Source organism: Colius striatus, chromosome 1 (assembly GCF_028858725.1).
Source record: "Colius striatus isolate bColStr4 chromosome 1, bColStr4.1.hap1, whole genome shotgun sequence".
NCBI classification, from domain to species: domain Eukaryota; kingdom Metazoa; phylum Chordata; class Aves; order Coliiformes; family Coliidae; genus Colius; species Colius striatus.
In genome coordinates this window covers 94,675,496-94,701,630 of record NC_084759.1, presented here as the reverse complement: position 1 = coordinate 94,701,630, position 26,135 = coordinate 94,675,496, and the positions used below count along the sequence as shown (strand labels likewise).

Here is a 26,135-nt window from a genome sequence, read left to right as displayed (position 1 = left end):
CTCTGATGTGGTATCTAGAGACTTCCTGTAGTGGGGGAAAAATCTACTCTATTCTCTTTTCCTATCTGGTTCCAAAAAAACAGCAGCCCCCCACGTTCCCTCCTGTCCCTCCCTGCAAAGAAAAATCCCCTGCAATTGAAACAAAAAAGCAAACTTCCAGTAGTTTCCCCTTCTGGAAATGTTCAGCATGACACAGTGTCAAGGGAAAATGTGACTGTTGCAGGACGCTGCAGCATCTGTTTTGTAAACATAGCCAGTAAACTCTGAACAAATGCACTTTGATGCCATGCTGATAGGAGTTCATCTCCTGCTGTGTCCCCTCCTCTCAGACTTGCCATAGGGCCACCTCAGACTGAAAGTTTAGTTTTTGTTTTAAAGAAAGATGTTAACTGTCAAATCCGGAATATCACAAATAACCCACAGATTTTTGCACGTTCACTTCTCCCCTACCACAAAAAAAGTGAAGAATGTTGAATAGAGACCATGCTATAACTGTCTTACAAAAGTCAATAAAATGTAGTTAATCTTGAAGCCTAAAATAACTAATTTGGAAAGAAATAAGTCTCACTACAGTATTTAAGCAAACACAAAGGTGAGTTCATTAAAAACACAGAAAAATGAAAAAAAATGCGGAGTAATTACAAGCACTAAATATTTTTGCCACAAAGCTTTTGAAATCTATTTACATACATAAATACAAGTAACTCTGTTGATGCAACCCTTTCAAGAACAAGGAGAAAAATGCCAAAGTGATCAGTACTGACTAAGTAAGGTTAACAAAAATAAAATACGAAAATGTTATGATGCAGAAAAACAGGCAAGTGTTTTGCTCAGACAGCAAAATGATCCACTTCTCCCGAATCTTCAAATACACCAATGGAAAAGGTCACCCAGAAAGTAGTAATGAATGTTTCAAGAGTACCGGTGATACGGAACACTCTGGCAAAGACTGTGGGCCATTTGGAGGAAAAGGGCTTTTTATTTTTTTCCTTTCCAGTAAATAATTTGGCATAATTCTACAAATCAAATCCTTCACTCTCCATCTGCACCATCACCTGGACGACTTCCTGTGTGACCTACTGTAGGTGGTCCTGCTCTGGCAGGGGGGTTGGACTAGATGATCTTTTGAAGTCCCTTCCAACCCTTAAGATTCTGTGATTCTGTGAAAGCTTCTGTACATCACCCTGGAAGTAGAGAGGGAACTCTTGAAGTGAGCATAAATGTTTGAGAGCAAAGTAATGGGCCTTAGAGCAAATAAGAGCCAGACCTTATATTTCCCTTGGCGTTGTCTGAGGTGGCTGCATCTGGACAATGAGTTGTGTCTTGTGAAAGGAACATACAAGCTGATAGTGAGGACTGCTACTGACTCTGTTTTGGTAGGGGAAGGCACTAAGGCACTCTGCTGACTGCAACTTGTGAACAGAAGCACAATAGTTCCTTTTTTAATTCCATTCAGCTACGGGGATGATAAAACTATATAAATATATATAAATTATATATATATAAAAATATATACTTATATACTATAATTTGGAGATGTATGAAGGGGGGAAATATTTTATCTGAATGTCCTCTTTCTGCCTGCTAAGTGCTCTTAAGATACAAGAGGAATAACATGAGAGCATTTTTACAGCCTTGAAGATCTTTGCTGTCCTCAGTAGGGCAAGGGATGGCTACAAAAATATAGATTTGAGTAGACTGTGGTTTCTCATGAGCAGTTGTGTGAATACACTGAAACTCACAGTGATTACACAGACTAATTGCGAGGGATAATGAACTCAGCTTTTCCTCTGTAAAGATGGTGCTGCTTTCTGCTGTGCTTGACATATGCAGAGAGGTTAGAGTCAAAAGTTTAGTTGCTGGCAATTCTCACAAATGAGGCACTGTAAATCCCAGGGTTTTGTTGCACCTCAGTAGAGACACAGGGTAAGTGTGGTGACCAGTTCTGCAGTTTCTCATCCTTTTCACCACGGAGAGTAAAATTAAACTTCACCTTTAGGACAAATGCAAAGAAAGCAGAGGTGTAGATATCAGAAATGTTTTGTGTAGCCTTTTTCTCATGAGTCCCTGATCTTTTCCTTTCAAAAGTGGATAGTACAGTGCTACAGGCTGAAAGGAGTGAAGGCTTTAGCAGAAAGCAGGCTGTGGTGACAGACTGGCCTGGGAGCATACTAGCCATGTCAACCTCACTTTGGCCACCTGATTGGAGTCACCTGGCTGCAACAGGCCTTTTCCTTGCAGTGAGGCATCTGGCTCCCCTGAGGTCCTCTCCTCTCCCTCACTTCTGGGCTCAGGCTCACAATATTATGCATTTGGGTAGTCCAGTCACAAGGCAGATGTGAGAGCTGTAGTAAGTGAGGATTTTAATTGCACAGCGACAGAGAATATGTAAGATGGATTCTGCAACAGAGCTACTGTTTGGTGGTGAAGGACTTTTTTTTTAGGCTACTGAAGAGGTGAGATTCCAACTATGTAAATGTCACAACAGGTAGGGTCTCTGTATTTCCGTATTCAGCAAGGTCTCCATACTTCCAAAAGATATTTTTAACTGTTCTGAAATAATTTTGAAGTTTTCTGCATTTTTTGTTCAGAGCAAACTCTAGAAAATTATGAAGAATATTATACTAAATGAAAAGCACAAGGCCAGGCATGTTTTTTAGCAGAAACATTTTGAACTTTTGCTGAGGTCTCTTGAAACACTCCCCATTTTCTGCATAGAAATGACCTTATTGACAATGTAAATTCTTCAATTTGTAACTTTTCAATACCAAAGTGCTACTGCATCTGACTTAAACAAAGAAGCAAAATCATATTAAAAAAAAAAAAAGAAAACGAAAACTTGAAAAACAAATGGTTTTAAATAAGTCCAGCTGTTTTGCTGCCTGCAGCCAAGGATCTTTTTAATTTGAATCCTTTTAATTTTTTTTTTAAACATCAAACACTGATCTGAAGTCCTGCTTTCAAATACTCTCTGAGTTGACCTGCAATGGTTTCACTCATTTAAGAGGTACATTAAATAATAATCAGTTAATTTGGAACGCACACGTGTCAACATCAGCAGTTTGTAATTAACGAGTAGTACAACAACTGCATTCAGACCAAACCCTCAAATAGTGCCATAAACTTTACAGTGACATCTGATATGTTTATGCTGTTAACGATGGGCAACGATGACGACTCTGTATTAAACATGCTGTTAGTATAAAGCCTTGCATTTTTGCTACAGGACAGAACATTACATGCACCAGTGTTAAATACCCTTCCTCTTCCATCAGAAGATGGTGACAGAACAACCGTTAAGGCTCCTTCTCTGCTAGCCTGCTTTCCAGATGAGCTTGACAACCCTTTTCAGCTCAACTTATTTTGAACTGATCTATTTTCCAGCACACTGGAATGTGGCTTTTGTACTGTACAGAAATCTTGGCCCTGCTGAGCTGGGAGCAAATCTCACACCAGTTCCATCAGAGACAGAACTTCACCCTTGCCATGATAACTGCAAGTTGGCTTTCACTTTTGAAAGACTAAGAGGCCTCCACCAGCGCTGTGAGGAAGCAGGAGTAGAGTGGGGCCGTGTGGGGATGTATTTTGTTAGGGAATATTGAGTCTGCCTTATGAAATACGTACATCCTGATTACTGATCCTGAGGTTCCCCACTGGTGATGAAGGAAAAACAAGGAAGGAGTAGGGAGAGATGGCTCCACTGGGTGGAAAGGCACAGAAATTCTCAGGGATTTTGGTGCCTAAATCGTTTCAGTGGGAGTTGGGCACCTAAATTCCTTTGAGGATCTGAGTCCAGTTAGCTGAGTAAAATGAGAGTGAGATAATTGTAAACAGTATTTCTAGGTAATTAGGAGGTCACTTTACCCATCGTTCTTCCAGCCTTTTTCAACGTGATAAATTTGACTTTGGCTGCTACCAAAAAAAAAAAAGGCAATTGCTGATCTTTTTTTTAATATAAGCATATTTAAATAATAATAGTATCAACAAATAAGAAAAGTCTAAATATCAAGCATAAATATCAATGAACGCATCAAAATAGTACAGTAGTTGAAAATGACCCAAGGCTGTAGCCGTTGTATTAAAAAAAAAAAGTCCAAGAGAAAAAAGTTAAATTAACTCATTGAAAAGAGGCTGATTCTTTCAGTTGACAAAGCGAGAAAGAAGCAAGCATGATTAAAACAAAACAAAAAAGAGCAAAATCTTTTTTTTTCTTTCGCAATTTATAAGGTGCCAAGAGAAATAAAACAAATTAGATGCAAAGCAGGATGAGCTGCATCCTAAAAAAAAAAAAACAAACTCAAAACAAAACAAAAAACGCCTGCAATAAAAAAATTCCATATTCTTTGGAATATACAACATGTTTGTTTGTTTGTTTTTAAAAAAGAAAGAATGAAGTCCAACATATAAAACCTCTCATTCACAGCATTGCTAAAACAGAAGCGTTCACAGTTTCCCTCTGGGAATCTTCCTATACTTCCTTACAGTTAATATGTCCACAAGATGCAGTAAACTTGCTAAAGTTTTTTTTTTTTTTCAGGTTTTAAGTCTTAAAAATAGAAGTGAACCGAAAATCTCTTTAGTACTGTGGAGACCTTCAAGCCCAGGCACGTTAGAAAGCCATAGGCCTGGAAACAGACTGGGTACCTTTCTACCCACCCTCGCTACCTCCAGACCAATTCAGGCTTCCTCCTTTCTAGAAGCTCAGCTCCCCGGGAAGGAAGCTGTGCTGGAGTGACGTCGCTTCACCAGGGGCTGGCTGACACACGCCATCGCTCCTGGGAGCGCTGACCTCTGGAGGGTTTGCTTCTGAAAGTGATGTATGAACATGGCAGGGCCCATAAGGAAGATGGGTGTTTATGGGATACCTATGGGCCCTGGGAAATGGAAAGCGCTTTAGTCCTGACCCACAGCTGCTTAAAATTCATTCAGTATGGTCGCCACACTGCTTCCTCTAGCCTTGCTGTGGTTGCCATGTTAGTGGGGGAGTTGCTGTGGCTCCCTTCTGCCTCGACCACGTCGCTTTGGTTGGGGAGGTTTGGGTTGAGGAGTGTCGATCCCGTGGAGGCGTTGGTGCAAGGGGGATGGATGCGTGGTGGGGACCGATCTCCCCCTGAGATCATGGAGAACTGATAGGAGCCGGCGGAGGTTCCGTAGTAGAGGTGGTAGGAAGGTGAGCTGGTCTGGAATGGGCTGCCCTGGGCCTGTGACGAGCCGGGGTAGGGAGGTGGGAGGTAAGTGTGATACCTCGTGGCCGTGGACATGGCAGACATACCGATTCCTATTCCTGAACTGACAGGTGTCGGCGTGTAGGTGAATGCTCCTGGGTAGTGCATCCGAGGGTCAGAGATGGAGGGGAGCGCGGAGAAGGAGCGGTCGATTCCCACCCGCGGGTCACTGAACGCAGTCAAGTCAGAAGCACCTGGGTAGTGGGGAAGGGAGACAGAGAACTGTTGAGCAGGCAGTACAGAGGTTCACCTGTTTGAGGTGATAACCAACATCCAAACTCTCGTCTACGATTAACCGAAGTGGCCAGAATAGAGCTATCCCTCACCTGCTCTCTCATGCAGTCTTTGCAATCCTCGTAGATCATGTTTTGGATTCATTTCAGCAAAGTGGAAATTAAAGAGGAGTGCCAAGCTCTTGCCCTGTTTTGTACGTGTATATGTTCACTCTCAGAGACCTTACAACACAGGCAATTATTTATACTTCCAAAGTGTCCGGGTCCTCAATGGTGGGTGGGGAAGCAGGACACAGATCTTAAGCTCCTTTCCCAGCTTCACTTGATTCACCAGGGATAACGATGGGATCTAAATATAAATTGCCTACTTCTGCATAGCCCCTCCTTGCATTCAGTTTTATTTACTGACTCAAATGGGAAGCTCCGTGGAGCAGAGATTGTCCTTCAGGTACATGAACGTGCACAGGTGCGATTTACACATGCAGGCTCAGCCCAGCTCTCTGCACTTAGAAGCATAGTTCCCCATTGCCTCAACACTACCAAAGTCAAGATAGATCTGGTTCACTTAAGGTCTTGGTATCTGGGTCTTCATATAACGTCTACATAATTGTTACTGACTTCCGACAATCTTGGCTCTAATGAGTATGTAAAAAAGGACAACAATAGTACTGCCTTTTAATGACACATTAGAATATATCATTAAGAATATTATATATCAGTATATGTATATATTTGAGGCTTGGCCTTTTTTTCTTCCTTTCATGAGTGCTAGAAGCCTTTCTTATCTTGCCAAGTGAAATGTTTTATAGGACAGTCAAATTCTGCTCTTCTTTGTCTGACATCAGTGGAAGTACACCTGGTCCCATCATCTCCTTCCCTGGTGTGCAAGGATTAAACAAGCGGAGCAGCTAATGGCCTCTTTAGGAGGGATCTTCATCATGAGTCAGATTAATGGAAGGTGTCAGTCCCTAGAGTTAGTAGGTGTGCATGATTAAAATAACAACAATAATAATTAAGAAAAAAAGAAATCTTTCCGGACTACAATTTCTTCTGCCAGACAAGGCGTGGAGTCTGCAGAAGAGGAGCCGTGTGCTGAAGGAAATACTCATGAGAAGCGGAGAGAAAACAAAGCTCTTGGCTCTGACTGGATCTGAAGCTAGAGCAGACACACTCCAGCGCCAAGTTCTGAAAGCTCATCAATGACGTGGCCAGCACACTTTGATGGATTTCTATAAATTTCTTAGAAAAGCTCCGACGCATACTATATGCTTCCTTTTTGAGTTTGCCTTCCTTTTATTTTTTTTTAATGGGACCCCTGAACACATCTCCTTGCCCTAGATCCCAGCACCTTTAGATTTAACATAGGGAGATAAACTACGGTGTGGAACGGCAGGAGCTTCTAAGTAGCTGAAATTGTTGAATGAGGCATCTGACAACCTGGCAGATTTTAAATGGTACTTCCACATCTCATTCCTTATCAGACAAGGGTTTCTACTGCCTGGTTTGGCAAAAAGCAGAACAGTAAGACTTAATGGGAAGGTGTTTCAAGTGTGTCCCATATCTTTGCTTTTTTCTTTTGAGGCACCATGTCTTTAGATGGTAGGGCCTGAAAAAAACAAAGAAACACCTCAAATGTGTTCCTTGTTCTGATAAGGAGAAATTTCTTAGATAGACTGCAAGTGTGTGTGACAGTAATGAGATCAAAGAGAAAATATTGTGAAAGGTTTTTCTGGGAATACTGAACAACAGTATAGAAGTAATGTTTTGGAAGCATTATGAAACCCACTTAAGACATGTAAAGATGAGCCCACATGAACAGAACTGGGAAAGAAAGAATGCTGACACGCGAACAAAGCTCTCCTAGGTTCCTTCACAAGTCATGGAGAAATTATACCTGCCCCAAGGTAAAATCACTTTGACTGTGGGCACAAAAAGCACCAACAAGCCCTGGTGCTGGTGCTCTGCCTGCTTGTGTAGTTACTCCACACACAGAGAGCTGTCTGTGCACTCCTGGGAGCAGGCACCGTGGAAGTCTTTGGTATTCATACTGTGTACAGCACAATGTGGATCCTGGTACACAGTGATGACACTTGGGCACTACAACAGTTCAAAAAATACCACATTCCAATACTGAGTCCATTCACTCATTTCAGTGCAACCTCAGTCACCACACTGGGAAAGCTAAAATGGGATTAATGTCTCCATTTGGTCTGATTCATGTATCCACACCTAGAGGTACACATGTATTAGGCACCCCTGTATAGGGCTTCAAAATCAAAATATCTAGTAAATATCAATTTCATACAATTCTGCCAAGAAAAATCATCTTTCTAAGTAAAACAAACAAACAAATAAATAGTTGCACTTGAATTTTTCTGGTTGCTATGAAGATGTTTTTTCATTCTTCTCCATTTTCTGTTTCTGCATTTTGCCAGTGGAAAGAAGGGCAAAAGGAAGGAATCATAGGAGAGAAAGTAAAAAGGAGACTGCATTTTACAGGAAGAATGTGTCAATGAAGAATGGGAGGTTTTATAGACTTTCTAAAAACAAGTTTCCTTTTCTTTTTGCCTCCCTGAAAGTTTTCCTGCATTTTCAGCTATCTCTAAGATGTAATTAGCACCCAGATCCAAGGAATAATTTACTTTTGGTGGGCATCCTCCCTGTGACTCTTTCAAAGCAGGCTCTACATGACAATGCTAGGACAGGCTGGAATACATTCAAGTGATTCTCTCTGATCTTAGAGGCAGCCCTGAGTATTCAAATGAGAGCAGCATGTGCGGCCAAAGAAGATATTTTTGAAAAAGCCATGTGCACATTTGAATTATACGGCTCTCGTTCTTTTTGAGAAAATTCCTGGTATTGAACACGCACACACACACACACACACACACACTCATATTGGTTCAATATGTGTGGCTTAGAGTCAGCAGATGGTCAGTTGAGTGTGGTGGAAACCAGGGGGGTAGCTTTCACTTCCATGCTATATTTTTACGTTGGCTTGTAAAGCTCTGCAGTACAATTTGACGAGGATGTAACAAGACAATCCAGTGCAACACTTAAAATGTCAAACCCCACCATCCTGCAGTCAGTGTGTCCACCCCATAAACTCCTGTGCTACGGTCTGAATTTAGAGTGAGGGAAGGAAACAGAACTGAAATATCTATGGCATTCATTTCTTGGCAGATATGATAGCTCTTCAGCTCTCCAAACTATTTTTGCAGTTCCATACATCTTCAAAGTGCTGCTTTCTCCTCTTTTTTTTTCTCTTTTTCTCTCTTTTTTGACAATGATATGTGAAGCCCCAAACTGTATTTCTTTACTCTTTGCACAAATCCCAGCAAAGCATTGGAGAAAGCTTGCTGGCTTCACTGCCACTGGGGAAAAGCAGCCTAGGACATCGTGACCCATTCTCATTGGAGTCAGCCTCGAGGCTTTGGTGAAGTCTGGTGTGAGGGGGACACTAACTTTTAAATACTTACTTGAGAGCCGGCTTGAAAGCTCTGCAGTGAGGGATGTCATGCCGCTAGCCCTGCCAGGGGATATTGGCGTGGCAGGGTGCACCGATGGAGTGGCAATGGAGCCCAGGTACTGGTAGGACTGGTCATAGGACCATGGCGGAGATGGCTGGACTTGCCTTGTATCTGCAATGAAAAAAAGACCTATAGGCTGTTTTGAATGATAAAACTTGGCAATCAAATATGTGAGCCAAACCACATGGTGGAAATAAAAACTTAAATGCCAAGATAATTACATTCTCTTTCCATAATCCCCTTTGTCAAGAGACTTTCAGATGAATTGCTTTCTCAATTGTTCACCTGTGACTTTTGATAGGTTGATTTTTTCTTGTGGAGCATTTTGATATTTTACATGGATGGTGGGCAAAGTGTTCAAGTAAAAGTAGATTAAGCTTTCCAAGGTGAAAGACTATTAATTGCTGAGATGCACTAGTACGTTGGGATGTGTGTTTACAGTCCTTTTAACAAAAAAGACATCTTGCATGGCACCAAGGAGACAAAAATACTGAAATGTGAGCACTTCTGTGCAAGCATGTAAGTAGAGAGAGAAAATCAATATGAAAAGGTTATGGGAAAAGCTGTGGGATCTGCTTTTCTTTAGCTTCAAAAAGAGAAAACTAAGGAGACATCTCATTGACACTTAAAAGTACTTAAAGGGTGGATGTCAGGAGGATGGGGCAACACTTTTTTCTGGACAAAGGGTAACGGCATAAGCTGGAACACAAAAAGTTCCACTTAAACACAAGGAAAAACTTCTTGGCTGTGAGGGTGAGCACAGCCTGCCCAGGGAGGATGTGGAGTCTTCCTCTCTGGAGGTTTTCAAAACCCACATGGATGTGTTCCTGTGTGACCCCATCAAGGTGAATCTGCTTTAGCAGGTGATTGGACTAGATGACCTCTAGAGACCCCTTCCAACCTCTACCATTCTGGGATTCTGTAATTTTATGAAAATACGCGTATATGTGAGAGACACAGAGATGGAGAGTGAAAGCAGTGTCCTCCAGAAGTCAGACTCCTAAGTGGATGAATAAGACTGAGGAATTTAACTTCCTCAGTCTCCTGATAATTCCAGGCTTAACAAAATGAACACATATTTTGTATATCTATTTTGTCTATGCTAAAAGACAGAAATATAATTCAGAGTGATTGGTACATCTACTGGCAGCAGTTGAACTTCTGAAAAAGAAAGCCTTACACAAACTCTATGGCACTGCTAAGCTGAAAATACAAACACTCTATGAGTACAGGCTTTCTGTAGAAACTGCTGCTTTTTGAAAGCAAAATCCCAAAATGTGCAGTTGCATAAAACATTTATGGTAAAGCACTAACCTATTATTTTCTAGTCACATGACTGGTTTGGCTGATGTTTGAAATAAGAGATGCATGGCAAGCAGTTTGCCCAGATCAGTTATACCAATGTAGGAAGAACTCTTTTCTGCTTATTTCATCTTTGCATAAGAAGCTGGCATTTTTCAGTGTATAGAAGTGTCTAATTTTTGTATAAATCAAAGTGAGAAAGATTTTATCTCCCTTACCTACCCACATTTTTTTTACTATTTTTATAAAATCTTTTTGATTTTCCTCACCTCCAAGAACATTCTCCTGCAGCTTTATCTAGTTAATTGCCCTTTTAGAAAAGAAAAAGTCAGATGAACTGCATTCAGATAAAACTGATATCAGCATGGAAGGAAAATTTCCCAAGTCTGAGATGAAGGACTTTGATCTTCCATCAGAAAGCCCATCTGGAAATCATTATTTTGTTGTGCTTTATGGAGATGAGTTTTACATTTTGTTTGTTTCATCTGTTTAGAAGGGAAGATTTATACAAAACTCCAAGCTTTTAAAAAATAACCAGTGAAGTCACTTGCAGAATAAACTAGTGTCTTGTGATATTTTTCTGCTGAGTAACATATTCAAATTCAGATATTATTAATATTTAATTTTTTTTCAGGCAGGCTTCCTTAAAAATAAATTCAGTTGACTCATGCTGTTTTAAAAGCAACATCCAGTTGGATTATATGGACTTCAGTAAAAAAGGCATGGGCACAAAGCCTGTCTTATTCTGAATTACAACATCATCTCATTGTTACTGTACAGTCAGTGTTTATTAAAGATGACAGGGAGACAGATGAAGGAATTCAGTCTCCAGGGGTAGCACTAGGATAAATACCACAAAGCATTGGCAGAGTGAGCATTGTAATGGTACAACACTGTGTGTTTCAGTTCTAAAATGGGGTTAATTAAATCATTACTCCCTTATTTCAGCATGTAATCCCATTGATTTCTGTTCAGCAATGCCACCAAGTACTGGAGTCACGATAGGTGGGCTGGAGGGATCACAGCCCAGGAATGGAATCTCCTTTGACTGGTCCTCCTGCCCAGGGAGCCCTTGATGTGCTCTGCCAAAGTGGACACCACAGTTGACAGACCCTCCACTGTCACCTCTCTCTCAGGGGCTCTGTTCAATGCTGTTACTACAGAAGCCACTGAACCCCTTTGGCTGGAGATGTTTTATCACTGCTTTCAGGTGTTCTGTCCTTAGCACTGCAGAGAAGAGGGGAAAAGTCTGTGTTCAGAGCAATCTGGGTATGTGAGAAGTGGGTGCTGCCACATATCCTTGTTTTGCAGCCTGAAAGGAGAAAATTTACTCTTTTCTGCTGTTAGAAACTGTCACTGCATGGTGGGGCAACTCTGACTGTCACTTCGCTCCGGTTTCATAGAATCATTTTGGTTAGAAAGGACAATTAAGATCATCGAGTCCAATCACTAACCTAACAGTGCCAAATCCATCATCAAAACATGTCCCTCACCACCTCATCTATGTGTCTTTTAAATGTCTCAAGAGCTAGTGACTCCACCATCTCCCTGTGCAGCCTGTGCCAGTGTCTAACAACCCTCTCAGGGAAAAAATTCTTCATAATGTCCAGTCTAAACTTGCCCTGGTACAACTTGAGGCCATTTCCTCTTGTCCTATCATCCATTACTGGAGACCAGAGACTGACTCCCACCTCGCTACAACCTCCTTTCAGGTAGTTGTAGAGAGTGATCATGTCTCCCCTCAGCCTCATCTTCTCCAGGCTAAACCACTCCATCTCCCTCAGCCACTCCTCGTAAGACTTTGTACTCCAGATCTTTCACCAGTTTTGTTGCCCATCTCTGGACATGCTCCAGCACCTCAGTGGCCCTCTTGTAGTGAGTGACCCAGAACTGAACACAGCTCTTGAGGTGAGGCCCCACCAGTGCTGAGTACGTGGAGATGATCACCTCCTTGGTCCTGTTGGCCACCGTTTCTGATACAGGCCAGGATGCCATTGGCCTTTTTGGCCACCTGGGCACACTGCTGGCTCATGTTCAGCTGGCTGTAGATTAACACTCCCAGGTCCTTCTCCTCCAGAGAGGTCTCCAGCCACACATCCACAGGCCTGTAGCCTTGCACAGAGTTGTTATGGCTTTCTTACATTGCTGGCTTTTAAGGACAAGAGACAGGGTTTTGCCCTGTCCCTTTCTCAGCATACATGAGATCCTGGTCCATAAAACAACTTAAAGTGCAATAAACACATAAACAACAATAAGAAGATGCAGAAAAGGCCTCAGCAGTGCTGCAGTGGCAGAAGAGGAAGCAAGACTTTGTCACAGATTTACCAGACATGGAAAAGACTAAACAGAAATGCTATTTCTTTCTTTTAGTGTTATTAGAATTAATTTTGTGCTGTAAATCGACTAGAAACCAGATAATGGACCATGTGTCTAGTAACACCCAGAAAGAGACAACTAAGATATCTGGCTTGCCTGGTCCATTTGCTGTTACCACTGACCTCTAGGGTACTTGAAACCATGACAGACAGCTCGGGAGACCCCCCATTATTAATCTTCTCATCCCATTAAGTCTTTCTTAAGTGAAAGTTCAAACTACCAATCAATTTTATGTCTTGGTACCTGTATTCTCAGTCTCTGTATTTGCTTTTAAAGACTGTCTCATTTACATCAGACTGGTAAGCAGATTGCAAGCTGTTCAGCGATGTTAATATAGCACATTATATTATATACATATGTCAAAGCAGGTCATACAGACTAACTCCAGGCATCACCTTCACAGTTTTTTAATAACAAGTGTAGAAAAGTACGACTGTAATAGCATTTTTATGGCACCATTTCAGTATCACGAGGCAGACGTAGCTCTCAGTAAAGGCAAGGTTTGCATTTTCATCAGCTTCAGTAGAATCTGGATCTGGACCTCAAATAGTGTTTTAGTTTTGTGATATTTGCCTTTCTTCAGCTTTCAGGTTACCCAAAATTAGACTGGAATGGGTTCAAATTTGCCACAGGACTAGGCTACACAAAAAGACAACAAACTCCAAATGCGCCTATTTTCTGCTTTCAAAATAAGGAGGTGCACATCTCAGAAGTTAGTAGCTTGGCATGGGGAACTGACTGTGTGGCTTTGTGAGGCTGAAGTTAATTTGGTGAAAATATGCTGCAAATAAATGGGAGCTGTTTCCCATCTCAGAATATCTGTGAAGAGATTTGCAGGGAGAACCACTTCAACAAAGGGAAGCAACAGGGCTTTGGGTTCACAGAGTTTTAAAGCCATACAAGAATGCAAAATCATTTAAAAGCAGACAAAAATAGCACAAAACCAAGTTTCTCCAGTTGGCGATCTGTGCTCAATCCTCCTGGTATTTCTCCCATTAGCAAGTACTTTCCATTTCTGCTTTTTATGGTGTGAGAAAATGTATTTAAAACATGAAAACAGTTATTAATTGCAATAAAATACTCCGGGGCAAGAATTATGGTGCAATAATTCACACCTTGCTGTGTAGTCACGAGCTCTCAGCCTCCAGTCTCATGCCTAACAAGCTATTAAGCAGAAAGTATTGAACCATCTTTCATGCCTCGTCATGTTTTATTGCCACGAAAAGGTTGCATTCGGCTCGTTTTAAAAAGTTGTAATTAAGCTGTACAAATGTTGCATAACATTTAATAATGTAATGAACCAAGCTTTGGTTAGAGACCTGGTGGAAAAGAAAGACAGACAGAAAGCAAGACAGGAAGGAAGGAAGGAAGGAAGGAAGGAAGGAAGGAAGGAAGGAAGGAGGGAAGGAAGGAAGGAGGGAAGGAATAAGAAAGAGAGAAAAAGAGAAAGAGAGAAAGAGAGGAGGGAAGGAAGGAAGGAAGGAAGGAAACAGCCATTCTCTCCTTTTTTTTTTTTTAGTCTGCTCCCTCTGGTCCTTGTTATTTAGCGTTTTCCCCAGCCGTTCAGAAAAAGGAAAAGCCTAACCCGGACGAGGCTGGGAGCCTGTCCTCTGACCGTGAGATGCCGGGGCAGCTGTGTATCAGTAGGTGGCGGTGGAGACCGTGCAGCAGGCGGCGTTGGCCCCGCGTCCCGGAGCGCCCCGGGGCCCGGCCAGCGGCGGGTCCCAGCGGCGGGCGGGCGGGGGAGCTGCCTCCGACACCCGCCGTAAAATAACCAGCTGGAGCACGATTTTTCCCGGAGCCGTCACAGGCCTTCAGACGACCTTTGTTAACGTCTATTACTCATTCCCAGCCGGGAGGCCGACGGTGCTGGCTGACTGCAGCTCTGCTCAGTCACTGCACAGAAGTAGCATCTCTCCTAGGAGCAGCTCTGGGGCTCTGCGGTTATCCAGGAGCACGGGTGCACAGTTTAGACCTATACGCCCAGACTCGAAGATACCTTTTTCCCAGCAAAACCGGTATGGTTAAGCAGGGCAAACAAACACCTGCCAGGCAATGGAGTTGTCCTACTGTGACACAGGGCACGTTTTGGCTTCCAAAGCTGTTATTGATAGTCAAGTACAAAAAGACAACTCCCTTCACTCACAGAGCACGGGACAAACGGGTCAAGACCTTAGTCAAAACCGCAGCGTATCTCCTGAGCTTACACAGAACACCATTTTGCTTGTAAAACTGATCCTGAGCATACAGAAGGTAGAAACCACTGGGACATAATCCTGGGATGCTTCTTCTATGGGATTTTTTTTTTTTTCCCAGAGAGGGCACATGCTTTAAAACGCAAAACAGTACTCCCCTCTCCCTCCAAAATGCTGTGAGGCTGTCAGGCACCCGGGAGGTATAAATCAATAAGTGTCAACGAGACTGCAGAGTACCAGGTTAGGATGTTGCTTGAGATGAGAGCAAATACATCTATTACCTTATCATTTCTGTGTAACAAACACAACAACCCCATACCAAGCCGTCTAAAAGAAAGTCCCAGCAAGATTTTGTATTCTGATCACAAGATAGTCCTGTTTAGCCATACTAAAAAGCTTTAAGCTTCCAATCCCAATCAGATAGCAAGTCTCACTGTACGCGATGAGCTGAAAGAAAAACTCTCCTGTGGATATAAGCGTCTGTTTCATGCCCTCGGAGCGCAGAGAGAGACGGTTCTCTGTGTGTCACTGCAGGTCAGACGCTGCTGCCTGCTCCCAGCCAAGAGGCGCAGCGTGGCCAAATCTCAGTATGATACAGCATGTTCCTGGAAGCCTCAGAAAGGAGCAGCAGGATGTGAGTCAGTCCGCGGCGGCGAGAGGCGGGATGGCGGCGGAGCCGGGAGGGAACAGGTACATGCCTTTGACTCAGCCGGGCTGCCCGCCTCGCCACCTTCCCCTTCCTACCAGGCTGCGCTTGCACAGGGACTTGCCTGTGTGTTGTCTCTCCTCCCTCGCCCCTCCGCCTCAGAAGTGACACCTGCCTGCCTGAAAGTACAATTACCTGTGCAAACTACCTTCTACAAGTGATTCCCCCCCCCAAGACGCGGCCAGGAGTGACCCTGCAGAAGTCAGCCCCAAGTACCAAGCAGCTAGTTAGCCACTATTTATGCCAGTGAAAATTCCCCCATTCTCAGCACTGCAAGATGAAGATGAATTGCGAAATAGCCGTCGCTGCTGCTGCTGCCAGATTGTTTTTCTCAAGTTGCAAAAATTTCTGTCAGTCATACGCAACAAACCCCGAAAGTCGCATAGCATCGAGCTTTGCAGTTCCCCCACCGTCCTGGCAAGCACTTGAAAGGCAGCAACTGGCAGAAGACATGGGGTGAATGAAAGCTGGGATTAGTTTACTGGTGTCAAACTTGGAGGCAAACAAGGAGAGAGTCAGATGCCTAACTGCCTTGGAAGGCTTTTCTAAGTCTGGGATTTGTGTGTCGTCCGTCATCGTGCTGTTGTGTGTGTCCGTCCCGTCCTGTTCCGCCCCGCCTCCTCCCCCCCCCGCCCCGACTTGCTAATCTTTCCAAAGGGAAACAGTTTTTATAGTGTGACTTTCCCTTCCTATGAGCATAAGGCAGGAATGGTCTTGATTAGACTTGTTCGTTCAGAGAGATGTCTTGCTTAATAGAGGAAATGGACTAAGAGCATAGAAATACTCCATGGAGTTCTGTGTTCAGGAGAAAGATGCTGCCTGCCTAAAACTTCAGCCTTTCCTCCTTTGTCCCTTTGCCAACATCTCTTATGTACCTGTCTCTGCCTCTTCTCCCTGCTTACTCGCATTACCTCCTAGCTCTGATAGCTTCAAGTGAAGGTGTGAGAAATACAAGTGGACCATGATATGGTCCTGTATGAGTCTGACCTAGTCTTTCTCTGAAGCAAGGCATCCGAAATGACTCAATCTCCCTCCCTCACTCGGGACCCAGCAAATCCTCAGCCTAATGCAGCACCGTGAAAAGGTGTGTCATCTCCCAGCAGCTGAAAGAATTAGTCAGTAGCTTAAATAAGGGGGACTTTCCAAAGGACAAGTTCATCACTGGCAGTGGCAGCAGGCACACAAGGCTGGTATTCTCATACCTCTCAGCGCTGGAACATGAGGAGCTGGAAAATTACAGAGCAAACTGTAAAATTCCACCAGCAGCTCCTTTACTCTGCAGGGTGGTTTCCCTCCATGTGCTGGGCTGTGGAAACCTCTGTTACACCACCTCCCAGAGCAACAGCTGGGAGACCTGCAGGTTTCACAGAGGTGGGTGTGAACCACCTTTGCCTCCAGGGAAAGTTTTTCAAAGCCTTCTAATTTCCACTGGAAATTTATAGGAGATGAGCATTCACTCCTCTCTGTGTCCTTGAAAAGACCCTTATAGATTGCTAACAGGTGACACAACCTATACTCTAGTTGAGAAGGACAGTTACAGATATGTTGCAAGATGTTGCAGATATGTCTGGACATTTTTTAAGTTGGGGAGGGTGTGGAGGAGGTTGGAAGAACCACCCAAATCCCCAGTTATCCTCTGGAAGAGAGATCTTTGGCAGCGACTTCCTGCCTCAATGTTTGCTTTTATTTTATTTCAATATTACTGTGGTTTTGTGGAGTATTGCAAAGGCTGGAGAAGTTCTAGAGGCGTTTGAGCCTCTCAAAAACTTCCTGTGGGATAGTAGAATGAAGGAGTTTCTCCACACTGAGGCATCACACTCTTGAGAATAAAGAAGAAAAAATATCAGCCTCGGGTGGAAACCTTTCCAAAACCACTTGCTGAGGCTGTTTGTTCTAGCTGTAGTGCTTAGAGTTGATGCGGAACTTCCCAAAGCATGTTAGCTGCTGCATGGACACACGGGAGGGTACCAGCCTCTGAGAAGGATTGAGCAGGCACTAAAGAAGAACATGGAAAACCACAGACAAAAACTGATGTGATGAGATGCTGGGGTGCAGACCACAATTTCTTCTGTTCATTCTATACTGTGCATTCAGTTTCTGTGCATCGTCTGCCCTCACTCATCTTCTGTGTTAGCTCATTTCTTTTGAGTGCTGCCCTAGAAAGGACCTAGTGTGGAATGTAGTAAAAACAGTGAAAGTCTTATATGAAGATTTCTTTTTTTTTTTTGGCTAACTTTTCTTTAGAAGTTGCTGGTAAGGAGGGGAGAAAATCAAACAAGCACATTCTGATGTTTTGCTTGATTTTCATTCAATCTCTTTATGGCCCTTTCAAGAAAGTACTTCTGCAATGATAATGATACCCGGAGATGATATCAAAGGCATCGGGAAAAAGCACCTGTTCTAGCTATGTATATTTTGGGGACAGAAGTGAGGAGGAGTAATGTGTATTCCTTCAAGTTTAAAGCTTCCTAAAGGAGCTACCTAGACAAGCAGAACTGTATATGCGTGAGGTGCCGTAAAGAATCGAGCAGTATTTTAGTAAAGGCAACTGGCTGTGGGGTAGGGATCCCCTAAAGAATCTCTCAGGTCTCACTGCTAACTTGGTCCCAGAATCAGGAAGTGCGGACAACTCCAAATACCAAACTCTGAAAACTCTGGTTTCACAATCAATGTGTGTGCTGCCCTAGCAGGTTAGTACATAAGCTGCTCAAATGAAATATAAACCATCTCTCCTCCTGAGTAAGCACACTCCTTCTGGGCTGGCGTCACTGCCGCTTTGAAGAACACGAGGGCATTATGGGCAAACTGCAGAGTCTCTGGGTGCCAGTGACATGCAGAAGTTGGAAAGCTGAGTTTTGCAAATTAAGGATGCATTGTTCTTTGTCTTCAGAGGTATGAGTCACCCTGGAGAGCTGCAGCTATTTGTTCAAGAGGGAGACTCCATTCCACCACCCCATCCTCCTATTCCCTCCCTCTCTGCATCAACAAGGAATGAAGTAAAAGAATTCAACCTTGACCTTCCACTCTTTTGGCTCCCCTGGAGGAGACACGTCGCCAGACTCGATGCCGCTGCAGTGTTCTCCCCTATCTCTAAGCACACTGCTAATGCACAAACTGGAACAGCAAGGGAATCAGGGACAGATACCACGTGGGTGCTGGCGGCGAGCAGACTCTTCACCCTTGGTCCCGTTGTACCCAGGCTAGGAGGTGCAGAGAGCCTTGTGGCTGCCAGGCACAAGCACATACACATGTGTACATATGCATGTACACACACGTATGCTCCTCTACTTGCTGCATGGTTTCCTCTAGCTTCAGCAATGCTGAAGAGAGCAGGTTGTGTGCTGCTGCTGGGAGGATTGCATGGTCTGTCGTGACCTGCACAGCAGGGACTAAGGAGTGGGAACTGCTGGGGGCGTTGCTGTTCCCTTATCCATTTTGGTAAATCCACACCTAGAAATGAAGTCTAAGACTGGAGGGGAATTGCATGGGGACTGTGGCAGCTTCCCTTGACCTACTGCCACAGTCTGTGTGACAAACTGTGTCCCTTCCGCAGCTTCTTGCTGCTGCTGCTCTAGGTCCCAGCCGCCTCTCTCCTCTTTGCCTTGCCCTGAACCGCTCTAGATAACGTGAATGCCTCCCAGTGTCACTAATTCCTCGATCCTCACTCTGCCCCTTGAGGAAGGGTATTATTGCAACCCTCATTTCAGCAGACGGAGAACTGGTGTGTGCAGAAAGTGAAGCTTCAGTTCAGCAGGGCACTCGGGGCACAGAGCTCCGTGCTTGGCTGAGTCAGAGCACATGCGAATTACCTGATGTCACCCCAGCAGGGAAAGTTCACCTGTGAAAACAGCTCGGAGGAGATACATCTACTCTGCACTAGATAGCTGGTATGCTGAAAGCAGTTTGCCTGAAGCGTAGGGCTCAGGTGGGATACAATGCTCAGTGAAAAGCAGGTCAATTAGCCTATTTTACTACTCTGCTGCTGGTGGGAACAGCTGCTCTCAGCCTGCCTTGGGCAGGTATATCATGCCGTGTAAACACAGACGCAGAACTAGGCTGTTAATTGTGTACAAAGTGTAATGCTGTCTTCTGGTGTCCCAGCGCTTGGGGGAGGATTCACCCCACCTGAGAGATCTACAATGTAGTTGTCTACCTCTGAGCTACTTGTCTAGACTCTAGACTTTTTTGCCAACAGGGTAAAACAGATGCTTGTGAGGTGCAAGTCATTTCATCCTAAGGGAGACATCTAAGCCAAGCCGGGAGGGTGAATCACACCCAATAAACAGCTGTTTCTCTCCCTGATTGCAAAGATACCAGATGACTGTGTCAGATGGAGACACACAAAACGCAGATGTCTAAAGTTAGGTGAAATTAATCCCAGCCTGGTTACACCTCTGAAGTTTCTCTTTCATGGAGTGGAACAAGACCAAAGGAGGTGGAGAGACATCTCCTGGGCCAGGACCTGGAAGTCACATTCAGTCACTATGTGCAGACATTGCATTACCTTCACCTACCTCTAAAGGGCAAACCCCTCCATGCCTGTGAGATGGACCTGATCCTGCTGGTTCTGGGAGGGGATTGCTGATACCCAGCCCCAGAGCCATTGCCTCAGAGTGTTCAAGAAAGCAGTCATGAGTACACGGCACAGTGAAACGTTTCCTAGCTTTGTGTCTGCGCTTCAAGACATTTAAATATGAGGCTGAAAGTTCCTTGGATGAATTATTCCCACTGGAAAACCAATGTCACAAAGAAAGAAAAGCAGAGCTGAATGAGGAAGTCTCTGCGTTTCAGTGTGAGACACGGTGATAAAGGGATGACTACAATGTGGCCTCTGGTATCTTACAGGTTGCTCCTCATGATGTGAACTAATTACTCAGTATTAAAGTTCTTTAGCCTACAGATAAACAAAAAGTCCTTATCAGTCTCTTCTTTTACACTCTCAGTGCTCCCTCCTCTTTTTCAACATAAAACTAGTGGAAGTAAAAAACTTACTCTCTGGAGCTTACAGTCATTTTATCCACTGCTAAACACTGACCTTGATGTGAACTAATTAGGATTGCAATAGATTATTAATACGAGTCGGTAAGGTGGAGTTTTGTCAGTTTAAAAGAGGCCTTTGAAGATAACAGCCATTTACTCTTTCATGATCTCATCCCAAGTGCTCAGAAGAAAGCCTATAAACTAATAAAGTAGAATTCATCCAGGGGCACTCTGCACACACAGAGCAGAGTATCACCCTCCAAACCCTTATTCAGGATGGCAAATGAAATCTGCTTGGATTCTTTTAAATTCCAACACAAATCAGGATTAAAACAACTTTTGGTAATAAGCAGATCTCTGATGATCTAAAGACACATGGGTTCATTTTATTGACTTAGAGAAAGTAAGTGACATATCAAATGCAACCTTCATACTTTAACAACTGAGGTCACCTTGAGAAAAATGACAGTGAGCCCAGTGGTATGAAACCTCTCTCCAGAGTGCAGCTTTGATTTACAAGATGAAGTAAGGTCTTCTTCATGTGAATGAATATTTGTAAAGTCAGTTTGACTGACAACGGTGTGTGGATTTTTTAAAAGAGGAGGCAGCTAAGAAACTGCTGCTTGTTATAGTACTGAGCTAAAATGGACTTGTTGAAAATCCTACTAAATGATCTGCTCCTCTAAACCGTCAAGCTGGTTTTGAGGAGATCTGCAGAACTGAAAAGGAAAATGAGTCAAGCCCAGAAGTATGTGCTGAAAGCCCCAACTCACTGGGTTGTCAGGAGCATTCAGTCCAGAAATACATTTAAAATACCGTTTAAGAAACGCTCTGCTTCCTTTACGAAATCCCTTGGCACTTGCTGTGTAGCCGAGGAATGCAGCATCGTGCCGCGGCCTTCACCAATTCCACCCGACCCATGGACCAGGAGGGTGGCAGCAGGATGTCTCCCCTGACCGCCCTCTGACTCAGAGAGGCTGGAGGAGTACTGCCAAAGGAAGGAGGATTAAAAGGAAAGTAAAGACTCATCTCCTTGTTCAACCCTTTGCCACAGCTGCAGGTGCAGGAGTGCTCGAGACACGTCCAGCTCAGCTTCTGAATGATACAGGCAGCATGAGCTTTGAAGTTAAACACGCTTCTCTCTTTAGTGCTACTGAAGGTGCTAAACAGAAACTCTAACAAACCAACACACAGAAGCTGTTGCAAGTCTGAAGCCCCTCGCTACTCTTGCCAAAGTGAGCTGCCAAAAATAAGCCTCCTGAATAAGCAGGTGCAGGGCTTTGAACCTGCAGGGTTCAGCCAGCAATGACCTGGACACACGCTCTCCATCAGAGTGGCTGGGGAGGGCTCTGCCCTGGATAGGGAGGATATACCTGTGCCACCCATCAGGGCAGGAATGCCTGGAGGAGAAGCGGAGGGAGCCCGCTGATGGTCCATCTCCTGTACACCTCCCCTGTCCCTTCTCCTGGAGCCCTATCCGGGACCCAAGACAATCAGGCTGCTTGGAAATGTACACTGAGGCCCCAAATGTTGTATACCTAATCATAATTTCTGTGTTTTGTGCAGGTAGGTGCTACCAGAATGGGTGGAGCAAGGAATAAGAGTGCTGATGGAAAATTGTAATATGGTAGAGAAGTGTCAACACATGTCAAATGTTGCAAAATGTCCCCGTGTGGAAGAAATAAAGTAATTCCCAGCATTAACCAACAAACAGTTGTGTGTTGCCAGACTGAGGAAGATTTCTTTTTGGAACGGGAAATGTGTCATGTTTTAATGCAAATAAAGAGTTTTATTTCACTTTCTGTGTTAAACATGCTAAAAATTAATCTTTCATACTCTAAACACTTCTGAAAAGTCTTGAAAAGCCTAGTTCTTTTCAATTCACACCCTGTGACTAGTCTGCCTGCTCAGAAATATCATGTAAAATGATTGTTCTCTGTTAGTAGTTACGATCCTGTGAAACACTTGACACATCAAAAACTTTTTTGAAACGTAGCTAAACACAGCTAAACTCCACAGAATGTGCTGAACTGAGCAGTTTCAGACAACAGTGGCATGGAGAGTAAGATCACAAGGCATCGTAATAAGCAAAAGGAACTTTTTCCCATTTAAGAAACTATCTCAAAGCTGAACATAATTGTGATGTGTAAGTAAGTATGAAACAATTATTTGAGTAAAGCCAAACATTTCCATTTAATGTAAAAATCCAGTGTAATGGATAGAAACGAGGTTATTGTAGGTTATAGATTGTTGGCTTGGTCAGGGGGTAAAAAAACCCAAAACAACTTCAGAAATTGCCCTTATTGAAATACTTTTTAATGTCTATATTTTCCCAATTTTAAAACCGGGCAACATTTTCAAACAAATCATTTAAATACAGTCAGAAATTACCTATTTGTTGCTGTTGTCTTTTTGCAGTTGTGGATATTTTTGGGTCTACCAGAGAAACAAAACAAATAAAAAAAATCCTCTTCATTTACTTGTGCAGCTCTTTAATCTGTTTAAATTAATATGCTGTATTACTCATTTTTTCCCCAACGTGATCCTAAAATAATTGCTTAGCTGTGCTCACATTTGTCTCTCCTGTCAGTGAATTAAATATGAAATGGTTTCTTCCCCTGTCCTCCAGCAGCTCTTCCCCCATCCTCACACTCTCATTTAGCCAGGCTGAACTTACAGATAAGCTGATGACGAGACACTAGGAGGCAAAACCAGACAATTAACTAGGCAAATGTTTGAAGGATTTGGGCCCTGCGGCAAAAATGCTGTTTACTGAAGACTGAAAGCGCCATTTCTACTGAGTATAAGCCAGTGTGTCTGAACTCAGCAGTTCTGGATAGTGGCCACCGGTGGACTCGGAGCAAGGTTTATAGGTGCAAGATAACATCTTGCTCCTGTCTGCATTTCATCACCGCAGGGCCTTTTGCTGTATTCTTAAACAAAGGCATGCAAGTACCAACAGAAGTACACTTTACCATCTGTCTTTATATTCACTCAGTACATAGTTAATCATTTATTTTTATGCTGAAGACCACCCCAACAAGGCGCAAGGGCAGATCCTCAACTGGCCTAGTTAGTAGAGCAAAGCCAACTGACATTGGCTGGAGAGCTGTCTTTTGGCCTAATTCTGCACCTTTTGAAATTCACTGGATAGACTGGAGAGCGGTGCCTCATACTCTCCTTTCTTCCTACTTTCCTCCTCAAAAGATGCTTTGGGGCACAGAACAGAGACTGCGGTAAGAGGGAAAGTTCAGAGGAACAAGAACACAATGCTGTGTTGCATTTCACGGCGCTTCTCCTGTGCAGGCTTCCAACTACCCACTCCCTTCTGCACAGTACCCAGTGATTGTGTCGGCAAAAATGAAGGAAGTTGGACTAGAAAGTATATAGAAAGGACACAAGAAAGCTGCTGAACTGCACAACCTGGACAGGTGGACCCCGTCATTAACAGCGCTGCAGCTGTTCTGCTGACTTAGGAGGCTCTGTCAGCCTTTGCTGACACATGGCAAACAGGTATGTGGGGAGAGTCTGCAAGGCCACTCTGCATTTTCAGGCTGTTTCAGCAGGAGGGAGCAGACTCCCGCTCTGAGGAAATGCTCAGCCACCTGCCTTGTGACTGACTTGGCGAAAAATTGCCATTAACATAGTAAATGGAAAAAAAAACTTGCATGAGGCAGCACTGCAACCCCTGCCTCTTTCTGCCACCCACTCTCAGCGGGAAGAAAGGAGCAACAGAAAAGGCAGGAAGAGGCTCTAAAACATTACAGTTTCCAGAGGAAGCATGTCAAAGACATCTGTGCAACAGAACTAGAGGGGGATGAAAGGAGACCACAAAGGAAAAGATGGATGACCTAGACAAAGATCAGACTGCTGCCTTCAATTTCTGAGTGAACGGTGTCTGGAGCCAGGCTGATCCTCCACCCAGGCTGAGCTGCTACAGCGTCAGGAAGCAGAGACCAACACCTTTCTCAACCTCTGAGATCTCAAGAAATGTCCCCAAAATGCTAGGTAAATGTCACAGGTGCTAGGCACACCAATAAGAAGCTATTAATAGTGCCAGCCCATCTGGAGGTAAACTTCCCAGAGTCAGTGCAACAAACTAGGTGCCTATCTCTCATGCTTAATCCATCAGGTATGTCATACAGTGTAAATTCCTGGAGGCCAAGCCTTAGTCACATTTAACCGGCCAGATTAAGCTACACTTTCCATCAGCACTCCACTGGCTATGTTTTGTAAATATTTTTTTCCCATAAAGAAAAGAAGGGCATGCTGCATCCAAGCATGGGGAATGTGTCTTGTGAGGAGACAGCATTTCCTCAGTCTTCCCTTTATTTTTTTTTCCTTCCTCTTCAAATGTGAAAAATAAGTTGTACGACAGCCTTTGGTGGAGATATGTGCAACAAGGCCTTCATTGTCTCAGACAGGTGTGAGATTGGAATTGATTCAGAGCCAACAAACCCGGTATCAGAGCCAGCTCTGTGAGCTGAAAACATACACCAACCATCCAGTAATACCACTGCAGCCAGCCAGAGACTCAACAATTTAAGGCTTAACACACACACAACATAAATCAGATGAGGATGTACCAGCCAACCGCCAGCTTCTTGGGCAGATGCCTGCAGACCGTCTGTGCAGATCAGACTTTGCCTGTTTCAGTTATTGGAAACATTTTTTTTATATATATATATAAAGATGAGAGGCTGGGTGGAGCAGCTAGCTCAGACACATTTACATTTGCCCTGTCTTGCCCCAACAATCCTCCTTTGCTTGATGTTTGGAGGCAGGCCTTCTTGTAAAGTCGCTTTACTCCAAGTGCAGGAGGGAAGGAATTACATCTTAGGGAAATGTTTAATGTACAAATACAAAAATCACATGGACATGTACTCAGTATGCACCACCCTCATGAAACAAAACCGTTCCCTTCCACAGGAGTTTAGGAGGCTCTGAACATGATTAAACAAGCACAAGAATTAGTACAACTGTTTTTCTTTCTTTCTTTCTTTTTTTTCTTTCCATGGATATATTTCCTTCACTTTTCCAGGAAAACCTGTTTTCATGCTCTTTCGTCTCTGCCTTTACTTTTCTCACCTGCTTCAACCCAGTCCCTGCTCTTTTGTCTGGTGAAGGCAAAACGAGGCAGTGCTGGTGGCCTCCTGCTCCTCCCCAGGCTCTGGCACGTGAATGGAGAGATCCCACATGGCACAACCTCAAACTCAGTCACCTGTGGGTGACCCATAAATGCACTGGTGACAGCCTGGCCCTCCGTCATGCCCGAAGCACCTGGTGAACTCTGCTCCCTATGCCCCAGCAGCTTAGGTTTAACCGCTCTTGATCTCAGCTGCAAGCCCTTCTCCCTTCTCCAGCCCCTCCATCCTCAGAGAGCACAGTGCACAGCCCTTCCCTGGGCCAGGTCTGACTCCTGCAGGTCCGAGGCTGGTCCCCTGATGCATCCACCTGCGGGACTTGTCTGTTGGCCAGGCAATGGGAGAGGGCTTGCAAGGGTGGAGGCTGGGGAGTGCCATCAGCACAAGAGACTGGCATGAACACCCAGGTATGTGCTTAAAAGCTGGAGGAAGCTGAGAGAGAGG

The 26,135-nt window shown here is 43.9% G+C and overlaps 1 protein-coding gene across 6 annotated transcripts in view; it reads right to left on the bottom strand.

The window, feature by feature from the left end:
* Positions 1 to 26,135, bottom strand: part of RUNX1 (RUNX family transcription factor 1) — a 176,904-nt gene that overhangs the window by 455 nt on the left and 150,314 nt on the right. For 3 of the 6 annotated variants that reach the window (XM_061988641.1, XM_061988644.1, XM_061988643.1), the window contains 2 exons: positions 8,938 to 9,117; positions 4,323 to 5,419 (listed from right to left, as the gene is read on the bottom strand). In XM_061988641.1, coding sequence (XP_061844625.1) covers positions 4,926 to 5,419; positions 8,938 to 9,117 — 674 coding nt within the window. In that variant the 3' untranslated portion in view covers positions 4,323 to 4,925. Of the gene's footprint in view, positions 1 to 4,322; positions 5,420 to 8,937; positions 9,118 to 26,135 lie in introns of those variants that run through there. The other 3 variants (XM_061988642.1, XM_061988645.1, XM_061988646.1) reach the window with 2 other exon arrangements.